Source organism: Fistularia commersonii, chromosome 7, assembly GCF_037954325.1.
Source record: "Fistularia commersonii isolate RoL2024-O1a breed Wild chromosome 7, RoL_Fcom_v1.0, whole genome shotgun sequence".
NCBI classification, from domain to species: Eukaryota; Metazoa; Chordata; class Actinopteri; order Syngnathiformes; family Fistulariidae; genus Fistularia; species Fistularia commersonii.
The window spans coordinates 10,059,971-10,086,643 of NC_141290.1; the positions used below are offsets into that span (position 1 = coordinate 10,059,971).

At 46.5% G+C, this 26,673-nt stretch overlaps 1 protein-coding gene and 1 long non-coding RNA gene across 3 annotated transcripts; one reads left to right on the top strand and one right to left on the bottom strand.

Moving 5' to 3' along the window:
- The first annotated feature begins 1,563 nt into the window (after positions 1-1,563).
- Positions 1,564-20,811, top strand: arhgap40 (Rho GTPase activating protein 40). Of its 2 annotated transcripts, none has more exons than XM_086149737.1 (15): positions 1,564-1,732; positions 6,334-6,560; positions 8,221-8,441; positions 9,040-9,118; positions 10,095-10,243; positions 10,885-11,050; positions 13,028-13,119; positions 13,425-13,502; positions 14,366-14,525; positions 15,142-15,224; positions 15,984-16,190; positions 16,277-16,420; positions 17,173-17,324; positions 17,439-17,494; positions 18,127-20,811. In XM_086149737.1, exons 1-15 carry the CDS (start codon positions 1,656-1,658, stop codon positions 18,231-18,233), a joined length of 1,998 nt encoding a protein of 665 aa, XP_086005863.1. In that variant the 5' UTR covers positions 1,564-1,655; the 3' UTR covers positions 18,234-20,811. The 2 variants fall into 2 exon arrangements, with proteins under 2 accessions (XP_086005863.1, XP_086005862.1); XM_086149736.1 differs by lacking the exon at positions 1,564-1,732 and adding an exon at positions 3,258-3,536.
- Positions 8,442-15,147, bottom strand: LOC147232720 (uncharacterized). Its single transcript, XR_015106389.1, has 3 exons — positions 15,120-15,147; positions 9,037-9,137; positions 8,442-8,462 (listed from the first exon to the last, which is right to left on the bottom strand). It is a non-coding gene; the product is annotated as an uncharacterized LOC147232720 (long non-coding RNA).
- Positions 20,812-26,673: the final 5,862 nt, after the last annotated feature.

Sequence of the window (26,673 nt, forward strand, 5' to 3'; positions counted from 1 at the left end):
CAATCCCTCCCCCGCCTACTTAAGCCCCTTCGGTTTTCACTCCTAATGAGGCAAATTTAGAAAATCTGGTGGAAAATGTCGAGTAGGTAAACGACGTCATAAATGCGCCTCGCACCCACCGTCACCGCTGCGGCTCCATGAGGCTCAGCTGACCTTTTGTGCACAAACTAAACTTTCCTAGGAAAAGCACAGGAAGTGGACAGGACACGCTGGTACTGCATGTCAATCTGGGAACAGATGGACCAAGAAATATTACGGCAACATCAGTCCCGTTCTTAACATCGATTTGTATATTTTCAAATCAAATAGACTGATTTAATCATGCAATGCTATTACGCTACGATATGAGAAAATCTTAGGACACTACTCGTGTTTCAATTGTAAGGGTGGATCTTTAAATACAGTCAAATGGGAATCATTTAGATAGAAACAATTCTCCACTTATAAAGCTCTATACACTGGATCACATTCAACCTTTCACACACACACACACACACACACCGATGGCGGTAAGGCTGCCAGCAAGGCGCGAACCAGACCATCGGGGGGGAAACTTGGGGCTTCAGTGTCTTGCTCAATGCAACTTCAGCATGCAGATTGTCAACCTGATGCTATTTGCTAAGAGCGGGATGTTGGCATTTGTAGCCAGTGTGAAGTCTGGGCTACGTCTGTTATATGTACTTTCTTTTCAAGATACTATCGGCGGTTTGGCGGCATATAGTCATACTTGTATGTCTGTCGACAGGAGAAATTCCTTTCTTAGACAGTACAGTGTTTCGTAATTTAAGCCCCGAGACGAATTTCAGCTAAGCTACGGCACGCAAGCTTTCAGTCATAATTGCAAACTAAGTGCAGGAGTCAGACATTGAAAGCCATTCCCCTGCCAGAATTGTGTAAAATGTAGAAGTACCTCTGTCAAGGAATTATTCCCACTGTACCATCTTGACAAGACAAATTCCATAATGGGGTCATACTTGTATGTCTGTTTACCGGAGAAATTCCTTTTCCAGGCTTTGCTGTGTTTTTTTCATTTAAGCCCCCAGTCGCATTTCAGCTAAGCTACACTACACAAAGAAACAGGCACAAGCTTTCAGTCATAATTGCAAAAGTGAAGTTGAACATTGAAAGCCAATCCCCTGTCAGTATTGCCTACAATGCAGATGTACCTTTGGGAAGGTATTATTCTCGCTGTATTATCAGTGGCGGCGAACTTGATCGTGACTTGCAGTAATAGCTCGGGATTTGAGTAAACCAGGGACCGAAATAGTGAACCTTCCCCCAACCTATGTGTTCCTATGCTCATGTTCCACCGGCGGGACATTACCCAGCCCCCTGGGTGTCATTCCAAACATCGGGGCCCGGCTGTCCGGCTGGTCAGATGTACAGCTGCTGCTCTTCATCAGCCATCCAAGCTTTCTGCGTGCGTCCCGGCCCGCTCCACCCTTTCGACCAGCCTGCGTTGTGTCGTCCCCGTGAAGCCCTCCTTTCCTGCTCCAGGATGCGGCGAGGTGACGCGCCCGCGAAAGCCGAGACACTGTCCCCATTCCAAAGATGCAACTGTTGAGCGCTGGGGAGATTTCAAGGAAACAGCTTGCCGGGAGCAGGCAGCTGCTGCTTCCTGCTGCTCGCAGCAGTTTTGGGGGGACGCCGGCAGGATGCCGTGGGGGAGAAGCGGCTCCGTGGCCCTGATGTTGCTGCTCTCAGGCCGAGTCATGGGGCGAGCAAAAGTCAGGTAGGAAGGGGCTGTGGGTTTTCGGGGTTCTCGGGTTTCTGCGTCCAGGAATGAACTAAACTGAAATCTCTTTTAATGCGGGTTGAAGTTGAATCCGTGCCTCCGAGTCTCTGCGACTCAAAATTACTGACTTGTTCTATTTTTTTTGTTTTCTGGGACACGTTTTGAACAAAGGAAAGAGCATGAAACTTCAACTGTTTCAGGCCCTAGGCCCTTTGTTTGCAAAGACAAACAAAAAAAAAAAAAGACTGACTGCATGAGCTAGCTAAACTCTGGGAGCTAAGAGGCTTGCATGGGAATTCAGCCACGGGATTAGATACCGCCTTGCTTTTAACATGAGCCGATTTCTCTATAGGATTACCGTGTACCTCGATGGGTATCCCAGGGTGGGGGGTACTTTTCATTACTTCCTACTGTGCTGACTTGTGCAGCGTGGGCGAAATTGACATTTCGTCCCCACTTTGTCGAGAGAGCATGCTTTCCTGTTGATACTCTTTGCTAAAGTGAGCCCTCCTTCCCTGCTTCCTTTCTGCATGCATCTTTTTGGCGATCTATGGTTAAAATTTCCTGGCTTGAGATGAGAAGGTCTCCTTGTGCATCATAACGACACGGTCATAAAAAGTCAATTTTGACTCTTTTTGGAGAAAGAGCACATCTGGATGGAGACTGATCTGATCCCGAGAACGCCAAAAAATGAACCTTTTTATGTGAGATATTTAGTCAAGCAGCGAGCACTGCCCGTATCCGCATATGAAGGTTGCTCGAGGGGAGCAACCTTGTTTTGCCTCATTGTCGCTTCCCATCTCTTTCGGGTTTTTATATCCCTTAGCTGATACAACAGCTTTTCTACGTATGACAAAGGAGCAGGAAAAAGAGTCACCGATCGGGTTGATAGACCTGTTGCGCCTGAGAAACTCTCACTTGCCGCATTTTCTGTCACACCTCACGCACAATCATCCAGCGGTGACTTATTTGGGCTCGGTATGCGGTCGAGCCAGGTTGGCGGCCAAGGACCTGTGCGTGTTGCAACTACCTGCTGTATATACAGTCAGGCATCAGGTATCAGGAGTATGACCCACTTTATCTGGAATCCTTTGATTGAATTAATACCGGGTTGTGATAACGTCCTTCATCTAGACAAATTGATTGATCAACCCAAAATCGAATAGAATGACCTTCCAAAGAAGATCTTAGATGTGCCCCTGGAGTACATGTCTGGGGTCATGAAGGCTCTGGTTTAGCTTGAGAGGTCACTTTTTTTTTTCTGCGTCAAGGGACAAAGAAAAGGACCACCACTTAAGGGTTATGATTGTTCAAGCAGGCCATTTGAAGGAAGGAAGCCAGTGTCGTGCTCCGGCCCGAGCCGAGGGGCGGGAAAGGCATGCCGGCAGGGTGTGTCTCAGAGGGGAGGGGACAGGTGTGAACGATGCGTTGATGCTCAAGGGCGTCGGTGCTCCAGTTCGATCCGGACTCTCCGGGCGGCTGCATACTTCTAAGAATTGGTGAAGATTTAATTGCATCACTTCCTGTGAATGTGCTGAGCGAGTGGAGCGGCAGGCAGGTTTGCAACGCGCTCACATGCCACCCAACCACCAGGACGGGATAAAGCAAGGTTTTGTGCCGGACCGTAATTCCCGGATTCGTTTAGCCCCGAGGACATGGGAGGCAGAGAGGAGGTAATGGTGACCAGACTGACGTCCACCATGCAGTTCTCCCGCTCCAGGCTGAGCCGCTTCAGGCTGCGGCCGTCGAGGAGCCCGGCAAGAAGCAGGCGTTTTATGGCGTCGCATAAGAAAAAGTCCAGGTAAGGATCTACTTCCGGAGCTGGAGCTGGAGTTGCAACTGAAATGTGTGATACTGGTGTCTGAGCAAGGAATATCATCAATGCTCAGAAAGCCTCGTTTGTTGTTGACATGGCGGGACCTTCCGCTTTCTACGCAAAATATTTTAGTCTTCCAATGGAGCATGGGTTTGAAAATACTGGACAGTTGGCGCACAGATATCCATCTGCGGTTTAGGGTATAGATAGGAGTTTGGCGCTTCTGTGATTCAGCTGTGCACAGACATCTCTCACTTCTTTTTATATCCCCGGGCAAGCAGCAGCGGGTTGTGAGCACATTGGCGAGGGGGGTCCGGATGTCTGGTGACATCGGGGGAAACCGTCTTTGACACCTCCGAAATCCGCATGGAGCTGACTGGGTGGTAGCGTTAGCGTAAACAACGGGGATGAAACTTTGAGGCTGAGCTCCACCGCAAAACGTTACACACTGATTTCAGTGGCACAGTGGGAAAACGGCTCTACAGTGATTGCAGCGGGCTTTGCTGTTTTTTCTGTTACCCGGCTGCCATATTTGTAGTTCCAAATATTTTTGGCTTTTTGCTTCGATCAAAGAACTGGCTTAATGAAACCCAAAATGGGGTTTCGGTCCTGTTGTTCGAAACAGCGTCTTGATCATTGTCTTAAGAACACAGATCACCTTATATTGGCGTAAAATTCGCTGGGAGCACATGGTAGTACATATTGGCATATTTCGGTGGTACTTGGATACGAAGTCATGAACTTGCGCATATAAAAAGTCTGAATAACGAACGTCAACCAAGTTCTGCAAAGGAGGTAAGCCAGATAACGACAGTATCACTGATTTCGCCACATTCAGGCTCGGCTGGTAACCTCCAAGCCCCCCCCCCCCCGAACCTCCGCCCTCCCCAACCACAAAAAAAGTTGGTTGCTGCATTCCTGCATACGTCATATTTTTTTAAACCCCTGTTTGTAATCCGGATTCGTCACAGCTGTAAGGAACACAAGACAAATTTAGCCTGAAAATAAATCCATGTGTGGGATTTCCCAGCTCCACTAAAACGCATTCATGTATAATGCTAATCTTCCTGTTTAAAAGTTCTATTTAAAGAAATTATGCAAGACAATGAAACGATTGTAAATGGTCATAGCTACGGAAAACAATGCAGCAAAAGTGACATCAACCAAAAGATTGGTATGTTTTGTTAGTCACATTTCTCAAACTATAATTGCTATTTTGTCCAGGTATTTAATCAGTCAAGGCCTCTTCCTTTAGAATCTGTGCTTTCTCCCCGCTCTAAGAGTGCCCTTAACTTAAAGAAATTCTAGATGATTTGCTTTCCTCAAAGAAAATCCACCCAGAGAAAGGATTTGCACGATGGGAATACAAAATCGATGATTTAGTTCAGCCATTACTCAGGATACATAAGTCACTAAACAGTCACTCATTCAGTCATTATCTATTCTGGGTCATGGGTTGCTGGAGCCTATACTAGCTATCACTGCGCGAGGGCCGAGGTTCACCCAGGACCGGTCGCCAGTCAATCACGGGGCCATATGTAGACATACAATCACGTCAAAACACTCTATCGGTCACACATCTGGAAAAAATCAGGCTCTCCAATGAAGCTCCGGTGTAAACCCAGAGGAACCCCGCGCAGACACATGGAGACGGTTTCCCGCCCCTGTCCATAAATGAAATAATAACAGATCTGTGCGACGGCCCTTCAATAAATCATCCCTCCATGAGGATTTGAAGCTCTTTGAATTTCAATTACAGTATTATAGGAATTATTTCTAATTATGTCTGCAGGCATGCGCCGAGGTGCGGCCCCATTCCAAAAACACAGGAGTTTACATAAGACTTCTGGATGAAATATTTTTTCTTGTTATATTACAACGTTTTTTTAATTGTGGGGGTAGCCAATAGAAGACATTCCCTTTCACACCGTGGTTTCATACAGGGGGGGAGAGCATGTGATGCGAAACATGGTTGAAAAATCACAAATGAGTAGATGTGTTGCCAAAAAAAATATTCATTTTTTTGAAATATTAAAAAAAGAAACAGAAAGAAGAGGTGGAGGATTGAGGGAACATTTTTAGACCTTGGAGTGATGTTTTAGTGTTTGTAATGGAGCGTAAACCTGGGCACGAACAATGCCGAGCTCGTGGCCTTGCAGCCGAAAGCGCGTCGGGTATTTTGCGTCCCATAGGGAAACTATCACGTCAGAGTTGGCGAGATGTGCCATCTGGCCGCGCCTCGAAGATTCATCGCCGCAGAGGAATGTAACCGCACAGCACTCCGGCGAGGGTGAGTCAGCTGACCACTTCCTGTGGGGTTGGGGGGTTGCAAATGTTGCAAACGTGTCTTCCAGCTGAGCCCATCCCACCGCGTTCTGGTAGAGCGGCTTGTGTGTTTGGAAAGGGGAATCCAGTGACGGCCAATCATGATTTTTGTTTCTTGAGGCTTCCATTTTTTCCCCTCAGTCAGTGGGTCACGGTTGAGGAATCCGCTGAAGTCGACAGAGGCGGTTTCAAATATCTCGTTGTCGCGGCGACATCTAGTGGATTTTGCAAGGCTTCGCGCCTCCGGGCCACGCTTCGGAGAACAATAGCGACCCCCTTTGTGTCCGGCGCCTCTCCCTGCTCCGTCCCTCCCTCCATCCCTCTCCCTTTGTCTTACCGTCTCCCTGCGCTACCTCACCCTCCTCCGTTCCTCCCGCCACGGCGCCGCGCCTTTTGTGCCTCCGCCCGTTTGCATGCGCGCCTGTGATTTCCTAACGTGCGTGTATGTCTGCGCCAGAGACCCCAGCCCCACCGAGATGAGCGTGGAGCCCTGGGCCGACTCACGGGACCAGGCGGCTGCTGAGGAAACGCACGGCACACTCGCGCTCTCCTCCCAGGACCAGGAGCAGCACCCGGACAAGCTCTGCCTGGACTCATTCTGGAGTGAGGTGGAGACCATCCGACAGGGGAGTGGCCTGGACTCAGACCTCCACTGCACCAGGAGAGACTCCAGACAGTCTGAAGGTAAACCCCTTCACAAAGAGCGGGATGTGGGATGTTTCAGTTTTGACCCTAAATGCAAGAGCGGCCGCCGTTGAGATCCTTGGTGAGAGGATGCTCCTTTTGCCATGGCAACATCGTCTCAGGCGGCAGTAGTTGTAGTAGTACTGCCATGACAACGCAACCAATCGAGCTGCAGACGGTGCTGTTTAAAGACTCGACGACCGAAACCGCGCCTCACTAATGACAGCTGCCAAGTGCCTGATTTCTATTGTGGCCATTTGACACTTTAAGCCCACTCTTTTGATGTTATGCTCATCCGAGGTTTGTTTTAGCCGACCGGTCGAAGCCTCCTTGAACAGCGAGGAGAGCGTTTGGTGTATAGAAAACCGAAAAAGCTGGTTTAAAAAAGAAACACAGAGGGTTTTATTTTTCGAATTTCTAATTTGGGGTGAAAGAGGCAGCCTGGAAAATGATCGGATGACCGCCGGCCGTGGTCACATGACTTGAGTCACAGATTTTATGACAACACACTCCACTTGAGGCAATCACAAGACCTCTGGCGTGGCTTTGACTCAAACATCAGTCCTGTTTTTTATTCTCTCTCTCTTTTCTTTTCCCGCACTCTTCCGAGACGGACTGGAGAGACTTAATATTCTTCCCGAGCCCCTCCAAATAAAATGCATTAGAACATAAAATCGATTTTGGCGAATCAGCTGACCTGAGCGGCTCGCAGAAGGAGAAAGTGTCAGCGTGCAGAGCAGACGCTATCACCTCCGCAGACAGGAAGTGGGAACATGTCCAGAGATTATTAGCTTCCTGTAACAACGACGATGCAGCGGTATGATTTGGAAAAAAAAATAACAAAACAGGAAGAGAAGATTTTGCAGAGCTACTACATTCCACAGGACATTCTTGAAATATAGCGAAAGCTTTGGCATGAGTTTTTTCGAGCTACGCCACCAAAACACAAATGATTTGTTTGTTTCGTGCATTCGAAGCGCAACGTCTCGGTAGGCACGCGTTTCTCGGAGGATATAAGCGCAGGACTTTAAACCCAGGGGTTGCTGATTTTGCCAATGCAGGCGACAATGGATGTTTCCCAGGAATCGACAGCAAGTGAGTTTAACACGATATCTGGAACGATATCTGGTGTTTTTAAGCTGCAGTGACTTTCTGTTTAGACAGCTTTCTTAGTAGGGGCACCCTTGGGAGATAATTTATTCATTGATTCATTATCTATACTGGGTTGCAAGGGTACGGGAGCTTATCCCAATCGATCACAGGGCCGTATATAGAGACATACAACTTGAATGTATTTGGACTGTGGGAGGAACCCGGAGAACCCGTGCAGACACGAGAGAATATGGAGACTTTGCACAAAAAAGGCCCTCCCTGTCAGAAGCAAACCAGGGAGCTGTGAGAAACACTATATGTGCCACCAGAGCTAATTGTCTGGCTTAAAAATTAAATATTAATACTATATAATAACATTAGTATAGTATACATTTTAATTATAATTATAACCATGATATTATAGTGATAATTATAATATTCATAAATTAATAATTGAAATTGGCTTAATAATTGTCTATTTAAAAGCATTCGGGCTTTACTGGAGGTTGAATAAGATTCTGTTAAAACCCACGTTTGAAAAGAATGTGTGTGTGTGTGTGTGTGTCAGAGGGTGAACAGGAGGAGCAGTGGCTGGCCGACGCCGGCCTGTCAAACCTCATCAGCGACGGCACGGAGGATGCGGAGAACGCGGGGCTCCTGTCCACCCTGACCCGGACCCAGGCCGAGGCCGTGCAGCGGCGGGTGGAATCTTACACATTGTCGCTGCGCAAGAGGAACAAGCCGGCGCCGCGGGACGTCCGCGACATCTTCAACCCCCCCATCAGTCAGGTAACACTCGAGCTCTTCGCCCTTAGATCAGGGACAGAAATTGGAGTTGAAGCGCCGTCACGCTCAGGGAATCACACACTAGCTGTATTATATGAATTCGGTGCTGCACGTGACTTTGCAAAGTCGGGGAAAAAAAACAGCAGCCCTTCATTTTGTTTTCCATCCCGAGTGCTGTCTCTTCGAGATCTGAGGTTTTCGGTTTTCAGGATGGCCGCCATCCCGCCACACCACTCAGGTCCGAATCATCACGCAGGAAATGGTTAAAAAAAAATCAATAAATAGGGTTCAGCGGTGGATTTGCAGTGTTTTCTCCCCGGCATGTCACGATCAGAAGAGCAGGGCCGCGGGAATAAACACGAAAAGGTTGTGTTTTTGTCCTCCCGGCCCCGAGAGGGAAACAGTGACACCGAGTGTTTTTATCAACCTCCTTGTGTCCATCAGCTCGGTGGACAAACCAGCTTTCATCCCCTCCGATTAATGCTGAACTGTTTCTTCCCCAGACTTTGATACATTTGAATCCCCCTCAAAGAAAGCAGTACACATGTGTGTGTTTGGTGTGTGTGTGTGTGACGTATCGGTATGTCTCTTCTCTTACCAGAAGCTGCTGCCCGAGTCGCAGCACGGTGAGGATCTCGCCCAGAACAGCATGGCGTCTGTTGCAAAAACATCGTTGTCAGGTAAGAGGGCCGTCACAAACTGCAGAGGAAGCAAAGTTATAAAAGGAATAATAATAGAAATGGCAATAATAATAATCATATAAATAGCAATAATAGCAACAATAGAAATATATCACTCCAAACTAATAGCAGTACTTTTAAGTGTTCCAAAAACCTCAATAACAGAGCAGGAAAATCGTGGGAACTTATTCCATTCATTCATTCATTCATTCATCAGCAACTCCGATTATCCTGCTCATGGTTCATCCATGACGGGTTCATCGCAGAGAACGAATTTTCCCATGAGGGATTAATAAAGGATAAATTATAATTACAACCATTCACCCTGTTATTCACATTTCATATAAAGACATGAGATTTTTCATGTCATATAGAGACATGCAGACTTTCACTCACTCACTCACTCATTCATTCATACATCATGTAGATATCCAACCATTCTCTCACTCATCCACACGTCATTTGGACGCATACAACCATTCACCCTCTCATTTACACGACTTAAAAAGATATACAATTGTTCACTCCTTCATCACATCACATAGGAGCAGACGACCATTCATTCTCTCATTCACACATTGTATGGAAGTTTAAAACAATTCATTGTCTCATTCAAATGGCGCATTGAGATGCAACCGTTCACCTTATCATTCACAAGTCGTACAGAGACACACAACCATTCACTCTCTCAGTCACACATTCGCGTATACAATGAACCTGCGTGTTCTTACACTGTGGGAGGAAACTGGCGAGAACATGCAAACTCCACGCATAATGGCCCCCCGTCGGAATCGAACCCTTCTTGCTCTGAAGCGGGAGCACTTACAGCTGCTCCGTGTACTTGATACAGTTTTGTTCCTCCACATTTGTACAAATCGTCGGTCTGAACAAAGTCGCAGCTCTGAGTACTTTTGTAGTTTTCCATTCAGTCATTGTTTTTTAATCGTGCCTTGTTGTTTTTTCTTCTCCCGATCAGCCGTGGCACCGGAAAGCCAGCGTGGCGCTCCCAGGGAGGAGTTCTTCATAACCGATGTGGCCTACTGCGAGCAGGCCGTCATCTTCCTCAAGCAGGCCAAGCTGCCGCACAACAACACCCAGTGCAGGAAGGAAGACGGCACCCTGCCGGTAAGCGTGGCACATGTCTAGCGCTGGAGGTTAACAGAGTCCCGACGGGACCCTGTTAACTTTGTGTGTCACGGCGACCTCCATTTTTATTGGAGTGAGTTCTTACGAATGGGACGTTTAAATTCATTGGAACACGCTGTCGGATTTTATCTTAAACAGGTCGAAATGTTTAAGTGTCTTATTTGGATTCATTTCTAAAGCTAAGAACCGGGAGCTAAACTTATTCCTCTGGCAACCCGCGAGCATGAAGTTCAGATTCATTAGTGGAACCTGTTCCACGTACAGCTTTCTCATCTGAGACGTAATACCTGTGAAATTGAATTTAGCAGGCGGCGCGTATTCTTCTAAGTTATTCAAGCGCCATTTCACACACACATACTCGGTGACATAAGATGTTTCTTTCCAGCCCTTGGCTCTTTGTTATTTGCAATCTATGGAACAGGGGAACAAAAGGTAAAGTCCCACTGTCGAGATTCTTGCAGATAAATGCTTCTATAAGAGGCAGCAATCCACATTTGTCCTAGCAAGCGGTGAACACCATCATTTGTATAATGACGCCTGTCAGAGTTGCATGTTATGCAACTCTGTTATGTTATGTAGCTCAGCATTTTAACTCTAAACTCCGCAACCTCTGTTCCCAGCGGGTGATCTGCCCCAAGTGCCGCCTGGGGGTCACTCGGATTCAGGACCTCTCCCACGCCGACATGAAGAAGGTTCGTCAGCTGGCGCTCATTGATATGACGGCGCTGTGCGACCTGCTGGAGCTGGAGGTGAAACGGCACAAGACCGGCAAGAGGAAAATCGCAGGTATGGCGGCACCAACTGTGTTTACTGTCAGTGTCAAGGCCTCTGTGTTTTCTTTTTCGATTAATCTCTGTACATGACCCAACCGCGTCAGTCTGACTTTATCTTTCGAATATAAAGACAATATTCAACCTCTCATTTACATGTCATATGGTATAAAACCATTCACTCGCTCAGTCAAACGCCTTATGGAGACATACGATTATTCACTCACTCAGTCACACGTCTGGACAGTTTAGCGTCTCCCATGAACCTCCTGTGGGGCAGAAGCGCTAAAAAATATAAGGATGGCGTAATTTTAATGTAGATAAGTGATTGTGGCATTTCCATGTAGGGATGCAGGCAGTAATGTGTGGAATATGGATTAGTCAACCATACACACACACACTGCAGGAGTGTCTGTGACCTACAGTGGGGTAAAAAAGTATTTAGTCAGCCACTGATTGTGCAAGTTCTCCCACTTAAAAAGATGAGAGAGGCCTAAAATTTTCATCATAGGTACACTTCAACTATGAGAGACAGAATGGGGGGAAAGAATCCAGGAAATCACATTGTAAGATTTGTAATGAATTCATTGGCTAATTCCTTGGTAAAATGAGTATTTGGTCACCTACAAAGATTTCTGGCTGTCACAGATCTGTAACTTCGTCTTCAAGAGGCTCTTCTGTCCTCCGCCCATTATCTATATTAATGGCACCAGTTTGAAATGGTTATTAGTATAAAAGACACCTGTCCACAACCTCAAACAGTCACACTCCAAACTCCACTATGGCCAAGACCAAAGAGCTGTCAAAGGACACCAGAAACAAAATTCTAGACCTGCACCAGGCTCGGAAGACTGAATCTGCAATAGGTAAGCAGCATGGTGGGAAGAAATCACCTGTGGGAGCAATTATTAGAAAATGGAAGACATACAAGACCACCGCTAATCTGCCTCGATCTGGGGCTCCATGCAAGATTCCACCCCGTGGGGTCAAAATGATCACAAGAACGGTGAGCAAAAACCCCAGAACCACACGGGGGGACCTAGAGAATGACCTGCAGAGAGCTGGGACCAAAGTAAGAAAGGCTACCATCAGTAACACACGACTGACGATATGTCCAGCCCTGTCTGAAGTTTGCTAGAGAGCATTTGGATGATCCAGAAGAGGATTGGGAGAACGTTCAATGGTCAGATGAAACCATGGTTAAAAACTCAACATGTCGTGTTTGGAGGACAAAGAAAGATGAGTTGCATCCAAATAACACCACACCTACTGTGAAGCACGGGGGTGGAAACATCATGCTTTGGGGCTGTTTTTCTGCTAAGGGACCAGGACGGCTGATCAGTGTAAAGGAAAGAATGAGCCATGTAGCGGGAGATTTTGAGTGAAAACCTCCTTCCATCAGCATGGGGATTGAAGATGAAAACGTGGCTGGGTCTTTCAGCATGACAATTATCCCAAACACGCCGCCCGGGCAACGGAGGAGTGGCTCCGTAAGAAGCATTTCAAGGTCCTGGAGTTGCCAAGCCAGATTCCAGATCTCAACCCCATCGAAAATCTTTGGAGGGAGTTGAAAGTGTGTGTTGCCCGGCGACAGCCACGAAACATCACCGCTCTAGAGGAGATCTGCATGGGAGAATGGGCCAAAATAGCAGCGACAGTGTGTGAAAACCTTGTGAAGACTCACAGAAAACATTTGACCTCCTTCATTGCCAAACAAAGTATTGAGATGAACTTTTGCTCTTGATCAAATGCTTATTTTCCAACATAATTTGCAAATAAATACTTAAAAAAATCAGACAATGTGACATTCTGGATTGTTTTTCTCATTCTGTCTCTCATAGTTGAAGTATACTTATGATGAAAATGACAGGCTTCTATCATCTTTTTAAGTGGGAATAAAAACTTTTTTGCCCCGCTGTAACTGTTTGGCTAAACATGAGTGTGACGCTGAGAGTGTCGGCAAAAACTAAGCGGCGTGTGTTTTGTTTCGCAGAGAGCTCCCTCTTCGGGGTGCCGCTGGCTGCGTTGCTGGAGAACGACCAGAAAGTGAAGCCTGCCACCGCCATTCCCCTCCTCCTGCAGGCGGTGAGACTTTAAACTGCTAAATTTCATCGTCCACACCGAATCCAGGCGTCCGCAGCTTAAATATCCCCGACATTCATCCGCGTGTTTGGTAATGACCGCGTGTCGCACAGCGTGTGTCTGCCGACCCCGTGAACGCCATCGAGAAGAATCAGGGACGTCCTACGCGTTTGACGGGCCTCGACTGCACGCCGCACGTGGCGCCGTTTACCGAGAGCAGCCGGCAGGGGGGATCTAGAGATTCTCATCTTCTCACGGCTCATTCATTGCTCCTTCCCTTCTTCCCCCTTCCTTCTTTCTCGCCGCAGTTGCTGACGTTCCTGGAGAAGAAAGGCGTCGACTCCGAGGGGATCCTGCGGGTTCCGGGATCTCAGTCCAGGATCAAGGTGATCTGTCCTGATTTTTTTTTTTAAATGTGTTTGTTTTGCCCCCTTGATTCTGTTGAATCTATTGTTGGGGCGATGGAGGAGGACAAGGAGGAGAAAACTGCACATTTACAAAAAAGCCAATGGGTTCTTACATCCACATATTCATTCCTGACACGGGGTGAAGCATTTTATTAATATCAAATCGCCGCAAGATGGCGCCATTGAGCGGTGAATGGGAGAACGACACCCCTGGAACGAGCCACGCAAAAAAAAAAAAAGAAAAAAAAGCTTCCAGGGAAAAAAAAACATGAAAAATAATTACCAAGTAATTATTATTGATTTTAGGATTTTGGACATGAGCATTTTATCTGGTGTTCTTTTTTTTTTTGTTACAAAATAACATTACTCAATGGGAATGACTGTGCACCAAATGAACAGCTTTCGCAGCCAATGATTAAGAATTAAACATAAATATACCGACTCCTCAACGCTGAAATCAGCAGACCATTTCGCCTCGGTAAGGGACTGAATGATGGCGATTTTTCATTTTCGGTTCAGTCTCATTGTGTTTGGGGCACGGAGGCAGAAAAATGCAAAAGCGCTCGAGCTAACAGATGCTGCGCAGCATTGTGGAACACCGGATGCACGTGCGTTGCATCCCCATGGGAACGGCCGTGGTGTGTATCACTGCAAGGGCATGGCTAGCACAGTCAGCAGCAAGGCTCCAATGAATCACTGACCAAACAACCAAAAAACGGGACGGTGCGCTCGAATATCAATCTCAACGACGGACTTTTACTCAATCGGCCGCTCTTGACTGAAATAACGGGGTTAAATGTGGAAATCTAAAATCTGTATTCGCTCTCTCTCCCTGTTCGCAGCTGCTACAGCAGAACCTGGAGGCCAACTTCTATTCGGGTCAGGTCAGCTGGGACGAGGTGAGTCCCAACGACGCCGCCGCCCTCCTCAAGAAGTTCATCCGGGAGCTTCCCGCGCCCCTGCTCACCGCCGAGTACCTCAACACCTTCGCCGCCGTCAGAGGTCAGCAACATACCAGCAAATGCTTCAAGCCGTTTGTGTTTGAAACCCCTTGTTCTGTTTTCAGGTTTTATCTTTTTTTTTTTTTTTTTTAAATCAAATTAGAAGCATTAGCTAATCTGCCCGTCACAATCTTCGTGTCCTCCTCGACATGACTTATAAATAAATTTTCCACCCACGTTGGAAGTGGCGGGGGGTGAGGGTGTCACCTCGTAATTACCCAAAGTCGGTCTTATGACGCTTGACTCTTATCTCCCCCCGGCTCCGGCTGAGAAATCGACATTAAGATCAACAAGTTGATAGCGCCACCGTGACACGGGGGCGTAAAAGTCGGCCGTACCGTACGAGCTCCGGCTAAATAAAAGTGGACCGATCTAAGCAGATAGGTACTCTTTTATGACTGGCTGACCTGTAGCTGTGTGTGTGTGTGTGTGTGGTGGGGGGGGTGAAAAGTGATAAACGATGACTGCGACTGCACACCAAGTTTAATGAAACCTAATGGCTGCTTGTCACAGTGCCATTAATCCTTAGATATCCAACTATTCTTAGTGGAGCAGAGAGGAAATGTAGGGTGTGCATGTCTGCGTGCGCTCTTACCTTTGTCCCTTCCCTCCTGCAGACATCACTGAGCTCAAGCAGAAACTCCACATGTTGAACCTGCTAATCCTGCTGCTGCCTGAACCCAACAGGAACACGCTAAAGGTACACACACACATGCACACACACACGGGTCAGGTGTTTTTAAAGCATTACCGAAACCTTTTCAGCTGACGGAGAATCTCACTTCACATTTCTAGCAACCTTGTAAAAATATAGCTTGATTAAAAACAGGCTTGACAACTTTTAACCTAAATAAGAATAAGAATAAGAATAACTTTATTTATCCCGAAGGAAATTGTTGTGCCAGAGTTTCAAGTAAAACATACAGTAATAAATAATAGTAGGAAATTGTATAAACAGTAAAAAAAAAGGGGGGAGAATGAGAAATACAAATAAAACCATAAAGTTTCAAAGTCAAGGCTATAAAGTGATTAAAAATGGTATAAAACACCATCTTTAATATAGCTTTATACCGTATAGGATGGGCCTTTTTAATAAATATTGCCCTTTTTAACCATAAAAAATGAAAGTAAACCAAAAAAGAGGTGTTTTTTGCTATCATTCTACTCTGAGACGCCCCGTGCTTTGTGCTGTATTGTTTTACTGCTGAGCTCAGTTATGTAACCGTGACTCCTGTTATCGTGCACAGCTGTGCGGGCGGTTCTGCTCGTCCCCGACAAGCCAAACCCACCTGGACACTTGATGCGCAAATGTGTTTTTCCGGCGTCCGTTAGAGTTTTCTATTCCGAGACTCGGAGGCCTCTCGAAGGGATCGGCCCGCAAAGCCTTTTGCTCCCGCGAAATCAGACGAACTCGGGGAAGTGCACTCGAGTCGCATTAACCTTTACGTGTGTCCTCCAGGCGCTCCTCGAGTTCCTCAGCAAGGTGGTATCCAGGGAGAAGAGGAACCGGATGAATCTGTGGGCTGTGGCGACCATCATGGCCCCCAACCTCTTCCTCCACAAGGCCGTCCCCAGCAGGCTGACGGAGGGCGCCGAGAAGGGCCAGGCGGAAAAGGCCGCCGACATCATGAGGCTCCTCATCCGCTACCAGGACCTGCTCTGGACGGTGGGAGGAGTGACGGAAAAATGACGCTTTGTGTAAAATCACGAAGATTCCAAGTGCCGATTTTTTTTTTTTTTTCATCTCCGCAGATCCCCAATTTCATTATGAACCAGGTGCGGAGGCTAAATGAGAACAGCAGTCGCCGCTACCAGTTCTACGACCGCCGTATCAAGAACCTACTGAGGAAGATCCACACAGACAGCCGGGACAAACCCGACAAAAACACCTTTGAGGTCAGCTCCTCTCCCCTTTGGTCATTCAAATACATTTCAAAATTAAGAAGAAAGTGCACAATCTGGGTGCGGACTGAAGCCACAGACTTGCTGGCAGGCATTCATCGACATATGAGACACCGTTTCACAACCAATGACATCCTTGTCGCATAAAAGTCAATAGCCGCTATTTCATTGTAGGAACTTTATGCAGTTCCTAAAACCTTTTGTGCTTTTTTTGGTGCATTTGGAGAGCGGAGGAACCAGGAGAGAGGACCTCAGTGCCTCGAACCATTTTAGCTCCTAATCCAAGGCAGGGCCTTTTTATGGTTCCGTAGGAACTATCGGTGCTTGATGATTTATGGAATTCATAAGGAATTCAGTCACCATTTTTAAAAACGATTGTAGTCGCAGGTCAGATGTTTTTCTTATGACAAAATGGACTGAAGCAGGGAGACATGGAGTGACGAAGAGGTCCAAGCTCTTTTAGCCTGCTAAGCCGCAGGGGGGGTTCCAAGGCTAACAGGGAAACATCACCCTTTTGGCCAAAATAAGTACGGAGTTAGCTTAAAGCTAACGGGGTTCTTCACACAGCAAAGCAGTGCAGGAAGAAGATAATTTATTACGTCCTGCCTTGCAGGGCATGAACGCTTTGGCAGCGTTGCTCTCCGTGTTTTCAGTGTCCGCCTCTTCTTCTTCGGTTTGTTTTGAGTGAGGAGTTGAAGGCGTAGCAAGTCTTGGCAAATATCCTGAAGTGTCCCCATGCCCTGCAGCCATGCCGCACGGTGAAGATCCAGGTGGGGGATCTGGCAAACGGCAGCATGGAGATCCAGCTCAACATAAGCTCACGAGCCTCCGACGTGCTCGCCCAGTTTCATCGGCAGTTCCTGCGCAGCCCTGAGAAGGGCAAGGGCAAAATGAGAAGGTACGGCACACTGAGCCTGGGGGCGGTGCACTCGCCTCAGCCGCCCGATGCCTTTCACTTTTACCAGAGCCTTTTGTATCTTCTAGTAATTCGGATTTTTCTGTCTTTTTCCAGAAACGGCTCAGTGGCCTATTCGGACTGCGCCCTGTACGAAGTGGGAGGAAATATTGGTAAGGGGCCTCAGACTTCAGAGCAGCTTTGACATTTGCATGTCTTTATGCCCAGTGAACTGATGAGGGAGGTCTTACATAATGAGCGGCGGGGAGACACGAGGAGTGCATCTGCAGTTATCAGAGCAGACAAATGCTTATTACACACACACACACACACACGCATGCACGGGCGTCTGTGCTCTTGCAGGCCAGCTGAAAAAACAAACTTACCGTGATGCGCTAACAAGTAAAAATAAAATGAAATAATTAAAAAAAAAAAAACATCAAGAGTTTGGTCGTTGCAAAACGGTTTTGGCATTTCTTGAATATTGAAGAATCGAAATTGAGGAGCTCCCCTCCAGAAAATCAACATGTATGACAGTAACGGGGTAGATTAGCAAGTCTGATCCCATGTAACCTGTGCAAGTTAAAATTTTCAACTAGGTTTCATGGTTCTTTGGATTGAGTATTTTCCCTTTGTATATAAGAGTGATTAGATTACTGCAGGCAATTAAATATAAATACATACGTTGATAATGTGAGTGATTTTTTTTTGTTGCAGCATTTAAAATTCAACCCTCAAATCAAGCTCTGTGTGTGTGTGTGTGTGTGTGTGTGTGTGTGTGTGTGTGTGTGTGTTTTCTCTGCAGGAGAGCACTGTTTGGATCCCGACACACACCTTCTAGATTTGTATAACAGCAATTCTGGAGGAGAGTGGGTCATCAAGCTGAGGCCCAATGCCGGCAGAGGGGTGTGACGCTGAGGACGACGGAAGGATGGATGGATGAATGGGTGGACACATGACGGATGGATGGACGAAGGAAACCCAAAAGGATAAAAAAGAAAAAAATCCGACAGAGCTCACTTCAGCGTCCATTTCATCCTCGGAGCAACAGGGGAGAGGCCAACAGATGGAGGACGAGAAACAGATGAAGAATTTGCCGGGAGGAAAGTCTAAAAACTGTCTGCAATCAGACAAGCGCACATTGGCCTCCCTCCCCTCTTTCCCCAGTCTCTCCATCCCATTTTCTTTTGCCCATCCTCCATCGTCATCCCCCCCTTCTCTCTCCGCATCACTGTGAGCCAAGCTGCCAATGTGACTCATTACTTCCGACAGAGAACCTGCTGCATGCGAGGAGACGGGAGAGCGAGCGAGCGAGCTAGCGAGCGGGCCGTTATGGTTTACCGATTTCCTCTCCGGCAGTCATCTCCGACCACGAGTGAGCAGATGGAGACGCAGAGCACCTCTGGCCATGGACGGCCCGGGTCCCCAGCCCCTTCTCAGGCTAGCTTCTGCTCCACATAATTCAGCCTGGCTCTTGTCACACACACACAGAACACAGATGCTTTTCCGTCCACACTGATTTAAATTTTACACTGTATATACGATATAAACACACATGTAATATATCACCTGTCACCCATGTTGCTTGAAGGCGTTCGTCGCAAAAAATGTCTTTTTTTTTTTAATGACATTTGCGTAATTGGTTTGTTGGAGAAATTGGGATTTTAGCATTTATTTATAGACGGAGGCGCTCACTCGGAATGTGGACAGAAAACGCTGTGTATGTGTGAGTGTGTGTGTTTTTGACAAAAAAAAAAAAAAGACGGAGGACGCCGAGTCTGCGGCTTTGTTAACGCAGTCACGGATAAACGATTCATCAATGAATTAACTGACCGATCGGATCAGGTTGCTCAAGGTGAGTTCTCCCTCTCCTTACTGACTGTGGACAACGGAGAGAGAGAAGAAAAAGACAAGAGGATATCTCCATCCTCCACCCGTGCCATTCAGAGATGGGGAAGAAAAAGACCCAGATCCACTGATACCCCCTTATCTGTGAAGCCCTGAAACCTCCAGGGCCTTATAAAAAAAAAATCCATGAACTTCCAAGGACCCCTGACCTGTGCAGGACCTGCACAAAGAGCCTTTCTTTTTTTTTTTTTGACATTAAGGGATTTGGTGTCTGAACCTCAAGGACAGTTAAGGCACCTCTAAAGGGAGTTGTTAAGGACACACACAGTGAAGCTGGTCTTCATTTCTGAAAAAAAAGCGAGGACGGGGCAGGAAGGGGGGTGTCGAGTGACCCTTGGGATTGTTATTTATACGAATGTGATAAGCGCTGTTGCTTCTGTGTTTGACGAGTATTCTGTAGGCTAGAAAAGACGTAGGATAGCGTGGGGTCAGTATCGTGTTGGAAGTGTCCCCCCTCCCCAGCCTCGGGGTGGGAGTTTGCGGTGTTCTTGTAAATGTAGCCACGTACTCTGCTGTTTTTATTAACGATTCGCAATATGGTTTCTCATCGTCACCACGGACGACGTGCGGCGGATCAATGTGTCTCGCGTTTTTGCTTTTCTTTTTTTTTTTTTTTCGAAACTGAAAAAAAAAAAAACTGGACGGGATATAGCATACGTGTCGCTCTCTACACCATGTCGGTGTCGCCCTGCCGCCATTTTGTGCCAAAGCGCCTTGCTCAATAGACGGCATAATGACAGGCGGCCGGCACCGACATCCATCAACACCCTCTGCTCCATCTCCGTCACCTCCCCATAATGGACCATAATGGTGTGCATCTCAGACACACCCAGGAATCACATTTCGGGTGATAAAGGAGACGCTAATAAAGGGCTGTTATAAATTCAGCTGCCCCTGGAACCCGTGACGATCAACCGCTGGGGGCGTACGCGCTCAGGCGTGCACGTGCGCACACATGTGTGTGTGTGTACGTGCGAGCCGAGCTTCATTACACAAGTCCAATTGGCCTGTCCTCGGCTCGGCGGCACAGTTGAGTGCCTCGGCACAAAGAGAGCTGACGAAGTCGCCCTTCTGCTGACAATCAGGAGAACTAGGTCACCTCTGAAGCTGCGTCCCAGAGGGCAAAAGTGTGCGTCCGCACGCACGTGGGCACGCGCTGTCAAAACACACATGACACGCAGACACGCTCGTGTGGAGTCGCCGCAAAACAGCAGGGAGAGGCTGGGTGAATAGATACTACCTCCCCATGAACTGTTTGTTTATATTTGAATGTGTTTGTGTGTGCGAGACAAAGGGGAAGCTTCCTCGGGGGTGAAGATGTTAGACATTAGACTTGTCTGAAGCAGTGTTATCTATATAATTACCCAGGGAGTCTTGGACATCTGCTGCAGGGACAACCACCGTCGTCAAAATAATGTCCAGCTTTTATAGACGTCTCTCTGCAAACATCAGAATGTATATTTATGTTCTTTGCACAAGTCGATGTTTCTAAAAAAGAAAGGAAAAAAAAAAAAAACATCAGGCTTTGCTGTAGGAAGGAAAGCTTCCCATTTTTTTTTTTTGTCAATAAATGTGAATCCAATGTGGAGCATGATTTATTTTTCCAATATGGACAAACGGGCGAGGTGGGGAGATGGTATCAGACAGGGGGGTATTCATCATCCCGGGAAATCCAAGTTGGGATCTGATGCCGCCGCCATGTTTAGATGCCTACAGAGGGACGCTAACACGGGCCAGCCTGCAAAGCGTTTGCAGCATTTTTCTCATCACCTTCTAATATTCAAGGTCTCAGCATGTCTGAGACAAAAGACACACAACTGATGAGACACGTAGCAACAAGCAGCATGTGGGGTAATTGATCATGAATTGATTTGTTACGGTTTGTTCCAAATCAGGATGAATCTGAATTAAAGTGTTTTTTTTCTTTTTCCAATAGCAGTTGGTAGCAGCAGGGCTCTGGTGCACTTCTGGATATCCTGGAGGCCAACAACTCTGTTGAATTCGACTAAAACGACTTGACTTTTTAGAGCAAAATGTTCCCCGTGTTGGCATATCCGCTTATCGTCTAATCTGTACTGTGACCAAAATTACGTTGGGTGACAATTTCAGCCAGGGTTGAACTTAAAACCAATCACTCAGATTGGAAGATGCTGGATTTAGGCTAGCAAACAAAAGAACAGTGCATGTCCTCTTGATGTCAGCATTTTAAAGTCTGACACTGACGGCAAAACTCACTCAATCACCTGTCAATGTCTAAACAATTTTTTTTTCTTCCAGCTTGCTGGAAATATGCATGTCGCACTCTGATCAGATGGTTTTGCACACAAGATACTGAGTGGGAGCGTTATTGCATTGGTCCACATCTACAACCAGTCATCTATGACAAATCCATACTAACCAATAGAATAGGCTGACCAATATATATCCATTCATATACACACACACAGATAGATAGATCGATAGATCGATAGATCGATAGATAGATAGATAGATCGACTGCTCAGAAAAATAAAGGGAACACTTGGAGTCACATTGTGTTTAGTGTTCCCTTTATTTCTCTGTATACACACAGGTTGCTGCAGATCTCACAGAACTCTCAGCACCTCCACAGCATGAAAAGCCTGACTGTCACCAACAATGTCATGGAAATTTTTCTAGAACCGAGCAGGTACCCTGCAATTTGCATTGAAATGAGATATAGTTACTCTAATACATCCCTAGCTGGGAGGAATGAGTATTTTTTGAGGGTTGCAGGGGGGACTCCCATCACACGCCAGATCAGGGAACATAAATCATATCTTTCTAATGGCTGTCGTTTTTTGAGTTGGATCTGCGATTTTGGTTCCCCTGCCTCATTTCAACCCCCCCACCTCCCGCACTACCAGCAGACGGAGTTGGAGCTGCCAGCCTGCCAGATGCAGCCCCCGTTGGCCTGCTGCAGATATAAATTACTGTAATCATTGGATGAATAGCAATCAGTGGCCTTGTGTGACCCCCCCCCCTGCCGCCACCGCCACCCCTCCCCCGGCTTACTCGGCCAATCAGATGCCAGCATCCCATTCATGGCTAATCGCCGACACACAACTCGCATCACGTGAAGGAGGAAGCTCTCGTTCCCCTCTCTTGTCTTTTGTGTGATTTGACCGGAGATGACAACATTGTAGAGAGCCTTTCCCCCCCCCCCAACATGAATGTGTGTGTGTGTGTGTGCGTGTGTGTGTGTCCGTGGTGGCAGCCGTGACTCTAACAGTGGCACCAACTCCTACCACCGCTGATGAGCCCACTTGCACGAGGTTTCACATGCAGATTTGGGCTCTAATCGTACGATAATGACATGTTCACAACAAGGCAGGAAGTGCGGTGAAGTATCGCTGATGGGAATAATTTGATTCGCTCAGAAGTGTGTGCTGGAAAAGAGGGTCGTGGGCTCCATTATCAGGTTTGATCTGCTAAAGAAAAATAATATACTGACGATTGTGCTTCAGGAGATCCCACACGAAACACATCAATATTTCCTCACTCATAGTATTTGTTAATTTTTAACACCACGCGGGTAATACCAGAAAAATACAATCTGGGGTTCTGAGGGTAAGATGGCCCTGTGCACCTCCAGAGCAACAACTTCTTGGACTCCCTTTCCAACGGCTAATTTTTTTGGCATGGCTCTGTCAAACGAAACTAGGGTTGCATGTCTACCAATTTTCTACAGGCCCACATTCTGATTTGTTGCAGGTCGGTTGGATCGATTGCACACATGGTTTGCAATCAGGCTAATCTGTGGCTTGGTTTAGCCTGATTGTCAAACAAGTACTTGTCCATCTACCAGCTTTCAGGGGTCTCTCCAAATCAAGCTAATTACAGTGGTGAGCTGAGATTTATCAATAAATTCCCCAATGGAATTACACGGACAGGATTTTGTTCTGATTGGACAAAGAGTAACTAGTTAGCTTTAAGTGCGCTACGTTAGTTGTTACCTTTTGAATTAGCCATACTAGCTGCCTCGAACCCATTTCCAGTTGAACACTAAGCTACCAGCTCTGGTAACACGTTTGCGATTCACTCAAGAGCGGATGGGGGGGTCAGTCCTCTTGTCTGACTCTCCACCGGAGCGCTAATCAGCACATTATCCTAAATGGCAAATGACTGCATTAAGTGGCTTATCAGCCCAAACTGGTGGAAACCAGACATCTGAATCACAAAGGAACCTGCGGCCAGCACAACAACTTTTGTTTGAATTAAAAAAAAAAAAAAAAAAAAGGGAAATGGATTGAGGAGGGATAGCTTATTTGTCATGAATGAAGATGCCTGTGTCACATGAATCAACCCCCCCTACCTCCTATCTCCACTCTCCCTTATTTACCCCCACACACACATTCCCCACCCTTCCTCTTCCTCCCTCCTCGCTCCAACTCTCCCCATCCTCAGCTTGCCAGGGGTGGATCCCAGCGTTTATCTCTGCCATCCAGCCCCGGTGTCTCCTAGCAACAGAGCACAGATCATTTAACAGCCCCTGCATCCTCTGTTTTATCCAGTCGTTACATGCAACCCTCCCACCCCCCTCCATATTCACATAATTCTGCGATTATTTTGATCTCTCGGGAAACTTCCTTTTGTCCGGTTACAAGTGCTTTGTTCATTTTTGTGGGTTTTCATTTCTACAACCAGAACAGGAGAAGCCTCTCAGATGAGGGGTGAAATGTCTTCAAGTGAAGAAACTCAAGTCCAGTTGCCGAGACCAGAAGATTTTGACAAGAGTTTATATATTTATTTTCTGTCAGCCTGGCTTGGAGGTTGTCAAAACATATCTATGCCACACTTGAGGCAGACAGACAAGCAGGAGAGACTGTTCTGTCAGGATCTGCCACTCCGTGATCCAGCAGGTGCGCGCGCACACACACACACACACACACACGCACACATGCATGGGCACAAACACACTTCTGCCCTTGCAGAATCAATTAGCATTTAAATTAATGAAGCGCGTAATGAAGAGCACACTATCTCCCCAGCAGAAAACCCGCAGACAGAGGGAGAGGTGATTTTGAGTCTGCATCAGAAAGACATACTGAATGGAACATCAAAGATATTCAAATGGCCTCTCCGTCCCTTATTTTTCATGAAAAAGTGCCAAATTAAAAGCAGACCTCCTTTAAATAAACCAACAATAACATATGTAGCACAATCAGATCTCCATGTAAAAAAAAGACTGAAACGCGTAATTAAAGATAAAATGATTGCATGGAAGGGATCCCTTTATCTTTCAATATCCATCGGTGCAAATATGCTTAAGGAGGGGGCTTCCGCTGCAGATAAGGCTGATTTACTCCAGCTATTCAGAGTGTATTCACTATTCACTATTCAACTTTTACATTTTCTAATTAATATTGTGCAGGGCATCGAGACTGGTGTAGTAACACACAAATCTGACAACATTAACATTCATCTTCATCGCTAAACACCATTTATGTTTACCTCTGTGCAGCGACGTGCAGGCAGTAGAGGCAGGGGAGGCCGGGCCTCAGCTGACATTATGGAAAGAAAAAAATGCAAAATGAAAAAGAAAATTAAATGGTTATATTTATTCAGTGATTTGTACAATAAAGTTATTTTCCACTTATCTTTTTTTAAATAAATGGCTGAAAAAAAACACAAGACTCATAACATACAGTCAAACAGGACCCATCAAGGATGACTACAATCACTGGCAGCGATTTCTATTGAGACAGAGACTTTTAAAACTAAGTAGACTTCTACAAGCAAGTTATCGATGCTTTTCAGAAGGAGCGGCGCATGGACTTCATTTATAAGTAAAGGTAAGAGATAATGTTTTTTTTTTTTTTTTTTAATGTGCTATTGATATGATATTTTATACAAAACATGTTAACTGCTGCCAATAAAATGGTGAATAAGCTACTCTGTAGGGTTCAAATGTTTGTAAATCTGACTGTGATGACGTCAGTGCCTCACCAGCCATGAACCTGGCATTAGCCGTGTGTCTATGTTGTTAGGTTAGCTACCTAGCAACATGTTAGCTAAGTGCCGCGAGCACTGAGTTCGGAGGATTCATTAAGTTTGCGCGCGAATTCTCCATCGAAGACGCAGAGTCTTGTCACTCTGAGTTAACCAGCCTCCATCAAAAAGAACAATATCCTGCCAGGGTGTTATTTAAATGTTATTTGTTTTGCTAACGTTAGCGGCTAGTTTGATGCGAGCATTAGCGGCTAACCCCGCCCGCTAGCATGTTAGCATGTGAGTGTTAGTTATATACCTTGTTTCCGACGAGCCCAAGTGCTGCTTGTGCTCCAGAATGATACTTCTTTGATTCATTTCTTCTCATAAAGTGCTTTTTGGAGGTTTAATAGCCGAGGGGAAAGTCCACTCCAGCAAGATTCTAGATTTGGTTAGGTTCTGATTCCTTATGAGCCTCCTGAAGCAGGACCCCAGGCACACCTGGAAGTGATAAATGAATGTCCAGATAAACCACAAAATATCTTTATCCCTTTTTTAAAATGACACATTAAGAATAAAACTGCTGCAAAGAATTCATGACAGAAAACCTCTTCTATTCATGCATTTTTTTTAATTCAGTCATATTCAGACTTGATTTATTGAGGGGATTTTAAAGAATAAAGCACAGATAGTGTTGTAATGTTTTGATTATCTATGTGTGTAATTCAGCTGTGAATATGGAACCCTCTTCACTGCACTGACAACCTTTTAGTATATTTTGTGCAACGGGATACGTGTTGTTTAGTCACCGCAATGGTCCTTTGTATGTGTGTCAGAACTCTTGCCGTCTCTGATTTTACACACAGTCAACCGCTGGCGAAGCTGCAGCCGCCGACAGATGCTACATCCCCTGGGCCGCAACGCACACAAAACAACCGAGACACTTCAGACTGACAGCGTGTCACACACTGAACAATTCTGGCGGCTACACACACACACACACACTTTCATAGAAGCGTGTGTATGTGTGTGGGTGTGCACATCCATTCTACTGAGCGGCACATGAACCTTATCGCAGCAACACAGTGACATTATTGAGCTTTTTCGCCTGCGGCGTTATGTTGATGTGGCATTCCTCATCTCAAAACCCCACTGAGGATCACGGGGGAGGGAAGAGGAAGGGGGGGGGGTTCTTCTCTTCCATAGCATGACTCATTGCTCCAATCCCCCCCACACACACACACACACGAGCGCCCTAGCAACCCCGTAACCCCATTATATGCTTACTGAAATGCACTCTTGCCCTGCATGCTGTAATATTCTATCAGTGGGTATGTAAAAGGCCCCCACATCCAACAGCCCCCTCCCCACTTGCCGCCATTCTTCAGATACACACCGAGGTGTCTCAAATCCATGCACGTGCAGGACCAGCACCCAGCGTTAAGATCCCGACATGTCATCGCCATGCATTTGGTGCGGAGAAATGTCCCCATCC